This window comes from Eucalyptus grandis, chromosome 1 (assembly GCF_016545825.1).
Source record: "Eucalyptus grandis isolate ANBG69807.140 chromosome 1, ASM1654582v1, whole genome shotgun sequence".
In the NCBI taxonomy this organism is placed as follows: domain Eukaryota; kingdom Viridiplantae; phylum Streptophyta; class Magnoliopsida; order Myrtales; family Myrtaceae; genus Eucalyptus; species Eucalyptus grandis.
This window is the reverse complement of record NC_052612.1, coordinates 7,234,250-7,242,020: the sequence shown is the minus strand read 5'-3', so window position 1 is coordinate 7,242,020 and position 7,771 is coordinate 7,234,250. Positions and strand designations below refer to the sequence as shown.

General features: G+C 39.1%; 1 protein-coding gene across 1 annotated transcript; it reads left to right on the top strand.

The window, feature by feature from the left end:
- Positions 1 to 1,929: 1,929 nt before the first annotated feature.
- On the top strand, positions 1,930 to 7,400 carry LOC104441233 (protein CHUP1, chloroplastic). Its single transcript, XM_010054270.3, has 7 exons — positions 1,930 to 3,112; positions 3,553 to 4,491; positions 4,686 to 4,817; positions 5,113 to 5,294; positions 5,385 to 5,496; positions 6,095 to 6,238; positions 7,095 to 7,400. The coding sequence occupies exons 1-7, from the start codon at positions 2,339 to 2,341 to the stop codon at positions 7,173 to 7,175; spliced, it is 2,364 nt and encodes a 787-aa protein (XP_010052572.1). The 5' UTR covers positions 1,930 to 2,338; the 3' UTR covers positions 7,176 to 7,400.
- The last annotated feature ends 371 nt before the right edge of the window (positions 7,401 to 7,771 follow it).

The following is a 7,771-nucleotide window of genomic DNA, read 5'->3' as shown; positions in this document are numbered from 1 at the left end:
AAGATCTTGCAATATACTTGTTTTGACTCCTTTTTCAAATCCCGAAAACTCAAAAGTTTCACAATATATGAATATTGACAAATTTTCATAATTATCTGAAATTTGGTTAATATATTTTAGATTTTAACATAAAGGAAAAAAATTATTCGTTGCTTAAACTTAATTCTAAACAAACAAATTCGCAAAAAATAGATGATTTGAAAAATACTTTTCAAAAAACAATCACTTTTGTCTCTTACAAAAATCAATGAACATAAAATATTTTTATCACTCACGAATATGTCTAAATATATATTGTTGCCAGTAATGAAAATATTTTTTGTTGACTAATTATTTCAAGCAATAAAAATGATCATTTAAAAAATATTTGGGAAAATTCCAAATAAGGACTCGAAGTTGACCAATTTTCTCAAATAATGACTCGAAATTAACTTTGTATCAAATAGAGATCTAAAGTAAACCCATTGTCTCAAATAAGGACCTGAAGTGGTTGAATCAATTTCAAATAAGAACCTAAGCTTATTGGTCAGCCAAATATTCACCGACTATCAAGCATGTGACATTTCCGACGACCGGAGTTTGGGCAATTTTGTCCAAAAAAAATATAGGGAAAATTAACAAATCTTAAAACAGAAACAAAAAAAAACCCTAGGTTTTCTACGGTTTCCCCATTTTTTGTACCCATCCTTTGCAAAGTCAAAGACCAAAGTTCTCCCCATTCCTTGTACCCATCCTCCACAAAGTCGAAGACCCAAAATTCTTTGCTGATTGAGGCGCGAATTCAAAAACAAGAAGAAAACCAGATGTTTCTTTGTTTGTTTGCGGACACCCAAATTCTCCACTAGTTGAGCAAGGCGAGGGGGCGACAAGAATCGAGTTGCGATGATAACCAGGAAGCAATTTTGTTGAGGAGCAGCGGGGGAGAAGAAAGGAGAAGACATAAACATCTAAATGAATAACCTAAACTTAATTAATTTAGAATTTTCCCTTTTTTTCAATCACAAATTTCTGATAAAATTGCCCATATTTTAATCGCTGGAAAATGTTTGCCATCGAACTAAAGTCTTTAATAGAGATTAACTTGATCACTTCGGGTCATTATTTGACACAAAATTCACTTCGGGTTCTTATTTAAAACAACGGGTCCACTTTAGGTCCTTATATGATACAAAGTTCACTTTTGGTCATTATTTGAGAAAATAGATTCATTTCGAGTCCGTAATTGAAATTTTCCCAAAATATTTTTCCATTTTTTTATTTTTTTAGAAACAAATGAAGAATAAATATTTAACCAAAAAAAAGGAGGATAAATAAATAAAAAAGAGAAAGTCAGGGTGCGCATGATAACCATTTTATTCCTGTTTCACATCTATTTTTCTATTTTGCACTTGTTTTTGGAACAAAAATCCATTTGGTAAAACTATTTCATTTTTTATTTATTTTTGAAATAGATTTTTACTCTAGAAATAGGTTTTGAATAGAAATCAGAAGTAAAATTTTTTTACTTGTGTATTTCCAGAACAAAAATGAAAAATAAAAACTCTTTTCATTATTTGTTATTACTATTAGTTGATTACTCATCCATTGTCATCGGCTACCATTTGCCATCCATTACCGCCACTCCCTGCTGCTGATTGTTGTCGTTGGTTGCTGGTTGTTGGCCGTCAGCCATTGCCACTGCCGATCACTAGCCATTGCCGAAAGTGAGAAATTCTGTATCATTATTCAAATAAATTCTTATTCATTCACGCTATGAATATAATGGCAGTGTGCTCTTCTGAACCGAAAAACCCACGCGCACGCACTAGTGTGGGCCCCGGGCACGGAAATCGACCGTTGCTTCCGCATGCTGCTCCTCCCCTCGTCCGCCCCAGAAGCCCAAAGCCCCTCCCATTCAAATTCGAAAATTCAAAAAGACAGACGGCACACTGCTCTGCAGCAATAAAGGAAAAGTCGCCACCTTTCTCGCTTATCGTCCTCTCGAAATCGCAGCTCCCGTCTGTCAAAAATTTTCCTCCCTTTTCCGGGATGAATCCGCGACCACGACGACCAGCTCATCTCCATTCTCAAACTCGCTGAACCGCTCGTTCGGGCTTGGCCATCGGGCATTGATCAGACCCCGCTTCTCTCGCCCGGCCCAGAGTTTTTCGCAGCTGATGATTCCGTCGAAGCTTGTTCATTGGTCGTTCTTGATATGAATACCCAGCTCGATCTTATGTTGGAGTTCATTCCGAATGGCTTTTAATGCTTCCAGATTATCGAGTTGCTATTTTGGGTTTCGCTGCTTTAGTTTGAATTTCATCCAAGCTTAGAGCTTTCTGGGATCACAACGGACGCAATGAGGAAGGAGAACCCACTGGAGAACCCCGCGAAGGTCCTGCGGTATGCCGATCAGAACCAGATGCCGAGGGCTCAAAATGCCAAGGGAAACGGCCATTCTTTGAAACTTCGGTCGGCCTCTTCGTGGGGTTCGCACATAGTGAAAGGCCTCACTGCTGACAAGAAAACCAAGGTCTTGACCACCACCGTTCATACGAAGAAAGTGCCCCTCTCCGGCTCCGACGTCGCCAACCAGAAGAACCAGAGCGCAGTCTCGCATTCTCGGGTCAAAAGGTCTCTGATCGGCGACTTGTCCTGCTCGGCGAATTCGGCTCAGGTCTATCCGCAGCTGCAGCAGACTCACCGGAGGCAAGGCTCGCGCGACCTGTTCGTTGAATTGGACCACCTGAGGGGCTTGCTTCAGGAGTCCAAGGAAAGGGAGTTCAAGCTTCAGGGAGAGCTGACAGAGTGTAAGAGGAACCCGAGGGTATTGGACCTCGAAAGGGAAGTAGAGGTGAAGAAGAGCGAAATTGACGAGCTTAGGAGGAGAGTTGAGTTGTTGGAGTGTGAGAAAGGAAGCTTATCGGGGCAACTGCCGTCGGTTCCTGTGGAAGAGGCTTTGAGGCGAGAGGACCGTGAGAATTCGGCGACTTTGTCATGTTCGCGTGATCTGGGAATGGAAGTTTTGGAACTGAGACGGTTGAATAAGGAATTGCAGCTTCAGAAGAGGAATCTTGCTTGTAGGCTTTCCACCGTGGAATCTCAGCTGGCTACTCTTGCTAAGGGTTCTGAGGTAATTATCATGGATTAAACCTTTTTGGTTTCTTGATTCGACATTGGTGAGGATGTGTTTTTTAAGTTATGAATGGATATCACAATTGCTGAATTATTCTATTACTTGAGTGCCCCTGAATAAGATGTTCTGCAGATAACTCAATTTTCCGTGGTTAAATAGAGGAAGTAAGCAATCGAATCACCAAGGCAAACATCTAAAGTGAACCCAGTTCTCACGCCGAACATGTTCCGTTTCTCTGGCCTCTGTATATATTCTTAACTCGGTTGAATGTTGGGACAAATACAGGAGACTGCAATTTTTTCTAATTAAGAAAAGAATCTTTTTATATTGCCATTTCTGCTTGTGTTTGCCCTATTTATCTTCTGTTACAAGTACAGAGCTTTTCTTCTTTTTACTTGACTCCTGTGATGTGCTCATCCTCTTGTTGGTTTATTTAGAGTGACATAGTGGCAAAGATTAAAGAAGAGGCTTCTTTACTTAGACATACAAACGAAGACCTGTGTAAACAAGTGGAAGGTTTACAAATGAGTCGGTTAAATGAAGTCGAGGAATTAGCCTATTTGAGATGGGTAAATTCCTGTCTACGAAACGAGCTACGCAACACTGGGGGAGAGATTAATTCTGATAGAGCATCAAGCCCGGACTCTGGTGAAACAGATAACGATTCTATTAGCTCATTATCATGTCAAAGCAGCGAGTCTATAGAGTACAGTAATGCCAGAAGGGCGAGTCTAATAAAAAAGTTGAAGAAATGGCCTCTTACCAGTGAGGACTTGTCAAATCAGGAGTGCGCTGATAACAGTTTACAAGAAAATTGGTTTACCTTGGAAGAAGAAAGAAGCCCTAGGAGGCATTCCATAAGTGGGCTAAAATGCAGTGCAGAAGATATTGTGCTGAACAAGAGGAGGCAATCTGATGGGTTCATGTGCTCAAAAGAAAATGAAAAGGGCATGGAGCCACTTATGCCGACAATATGTGAATGGGGTCTCCCGCAAAGACCCCAGTTGTATACAAACTGTCAAGAAACTAGTAAATTAGCGGTTCCTTTTGAAGTTGAGAAAAGGACTTTGCGTATTCCAAATCCCCCGCCAAGGCCTTCATGTACATTTCATACTGAATCTAAGAAAGGTTCCACTGTCCCAATTCCAGCACCTCCGCCACCTCCGCCTCCACCACCGCCGTCCAAATTATACGGGAAAAGAACTTCTGGAGCAGTGAAGCGGGCTCCTCAAGTAGTTGAGTTTTACCATTCACTAATGAAGAGAGATTCTAGAAAGGATTCTTTGAGCGGAGGACCCTGTGATGCTTCAGATGTTGCAAATGTCCGCAGCAGCATGATTGGAGAAATCGAAAACCGTTCCTCACATTTGCTTGCCGTAAGTAGCTTTTAAACAGCAATTCCTTTTCAGCTTTGTCTAAGTGAGATGAAAGAGCAAATAACCCTCTTTCCGTTGCAGCATGAGTCTTTTTTAATATAAACATAATCATGCCTTATTTTGGTTAGCATTGCTTATATAGAAATTATTTGGTTCATACCAGGCATAATTAATAGTTGTCTTCTTATACTCAGATAAAGGCAGACGTGGAGACCCAAGGAGAATTTGTCAATTCTTTGATAAGAGAGGTGAATAATGCAGTTTATGAGAACATTGAAGATGTTGTGGCCTTTGTGAAGTGGCTTGATGATGAGCTTTGCTTTCTTGTAAGTTGATTGTACTCTAGATATGTCAACCAAAATAATTCATTATTATATTTTTCTGTTAGGTCAGATTCATGGACACATTTGTTGGCATTTTTGCATTAGTCTTTTGAGATAATACGCCTCGCCAAAATGTAGTTGGATTTGATAAATTTTATATATAATAAACGATTTCTTATATGCAAAGTAAATAATGCACACATCAAGCATTTTAAGTGCTTAAGAAGTAAAGTATATAAGCTCTCATGAGGTTATGAGTAAACCGATCCTGATAGTTCTTGCTGTATACCCACTTAAGGTTGATGAGAGGGCTGTTCTGAAGCACTTTGATTGGCCCGAGAAGAAAGCTGATACATTCAGAGAAGCAGCCTTTGGCTACAGAGATCTCAAGAAGCTGGAGTCAGAAGTGTGTTATTACAAAGATGACTTGCGGATTCCATGTGATGTTGCGTTGAAGAAAATGGTCAATTTGTCTGAAAAGTATGAATACATGATTTAAACAATATTTTTCTGGAGAACCTACTGTTGTCCTATGTAGTTATGCTTGCATATATGCTTTGCCACTGCCAGGATGGAGCATACTATTTACAACCTTCTCCGGACACGAGAGTCTTTGATGCGTAATTGCAAGGAATATCAAATTCCAGTTGACTGGATGCTGGACAATGGAATCATAACCAAGGTACCACTTGTGACTTTAACATGCTTTTTTTCAGTTTTCTGTAGGAAGATGAGTGTATTGAGAAATAATTCAATGAGACTCTTTTTCAAATTTTCAGTTGCTTCATTTTCATTTTATATTTGTGCCACAATCAAAATCAGGTGCCATACATGGAAGCCAGCAACAGTTTAGTCAGTAGAGCACATATCAATTGGATAGACTCTAAAACTTTCCCCACTATCTATTTATTGATCTCGTGATTTTTAGTTAAACTCACAGAAACAATTTGAGATGCATGGATGATGAACTCATAAATGTCTTTATGATATTGGAGATGAATATAGTGCTGAGAATTGATATGGTGCAATTTCCTTAAATGTTGAATTTATTTCATGAACCTCACAACAAAGCCACATTGGTTTTCATCATCGGTTGTGAGTCATGCTCATAAAGCAGGTGCAATCTGCATCTTCCTATCAGGGGATGCAATGCATCAGTAACTTAAGTGGTGATCAACTTTCTAGACTTGCATTTCTACACATCTCAAGTCCTTATTCATCCTGCGAACGCAAAAAATATCATGATTAATGGAGAATGAGCCATCCATTTTATGTTGTAGATAAAGATTGGCTCGGTCAAGTTGGCTCAGAAGTACATGAAGAGAGTGGCCATGGAACTTCAGCTTAAGGCTACAGCTGATAAAGATCCTGCAATGGACTATATGCTACTCCAAGGAGTGAGATTTGCTTTCAGAATTCATCAGGTTTAACAAATTAATGAGTTCCCTTACCCAAAATATTTACATTTCAATTTGCAGTACATCTGTGGTTTGCATATTTATTGCTTCCTGTCCAAATTAAATTGCTTTGTTGCTGCAACTCTTGACACTTGAGAATTCAATCACAATTGCTGAATAGCTGCAATGACACAACAGAATTCATGAACCAGTTGCATTTAGTGGGTAATATGTATCAATTGTTATTGTTGGTAAGATCACGAACTATGAGAATCAGAGACCTTGTTTCTTAGAGTATATATTCTTTTTGTGTGTGAATTCCCCTAGATTTGAATAAGGTTCAATCTAGACAAATTATTGGGTTCTCTCACCATAAGGTTGGTTTCTATTGATGATATCCTGAGGTCTGCATTATGGGGTGCGAGAGGAAGTCCGTGTGTACTAGACTACACTAGGTGATACTGATGAGGAGCTACTTAGACTGGGTGTAGCTTACTGCCTAATTTTGAGATGAACTATTGGATGACTGTCCATAGATCTACCGTACAAGGATGATCAGTGTTCATAGATTGCGCCCATACATGGATTGAGAGCTCTAGTCTCAGATGCTTGTATTTGTATGCTGAACTAGTATGTTGATATGGTTTTTTGCCGACTGAAGTATAAGCTTTATATCACTTAAATCTTCCGCATTTTTTTTCTCCCAATGACAAGCTTTACATTTGTGATTTATCATGTTTCTAAACAGTTACGAATTTACCTGTTTCCGTTGAAAAGTCGACCAAAAACTAATTCCTCAGTAGTTTGTTATCACATGTACCATAAGTAAACTAGTCATTAGATGTAGAAGAATGATGTCTGTTTCTTTTCTGTCCCTATGCAGTTTGCAGGCGGATTTGATTCAGAGACAATGCAAGCGTTCGAGGAGCTCCGCAACCTCGCCAACTTACTAAACAAGAAGTGAAAAGGGGGTGGATGATGAGGGCACATTCCGCACCCTATTGCAGTATGCGAAGGACTACATACATGGGGCTTACCTCCTCAGTAAGCCTGCAAAGGCACACATTGTACAAGTTTGAAACTTGAATATACTGCAGATTTTTGTGTGAGAAGTGGGTTTTTGGTCTTAGTTTGGTTGTGCTTAGATGGAATAATAACGTTCTGAAAAGGTTTGGTGTGAGATCGAAAAGGGTTGCTTCCTGTGTGATTGTAGACCATAATTCAATGATGGAAATAGCAAAAGCATGTAGGTTGAACATTCACCGAACGAACATGAACTCAACATAAACCTATTCAAAGATGAAAATGGAAAAGCAGTTGTCTATTCAATGAGCTAGACTAGCGACACTTGAGGCGACCCTGTAAATACAAATGAGCAGTGATACGAGGAATAACACGAAATATAGTTGAAGAAGAAGAAGAAGAAGAAGATATCCACACGTGGCATCACACGGCTTGATATGATGCATACAAATAACTATATTGATATGATTAAATATATCTAACCCGCTACAATATTAATTCGCTAAATAAAATTGGCACCAATAATAAACTATGATA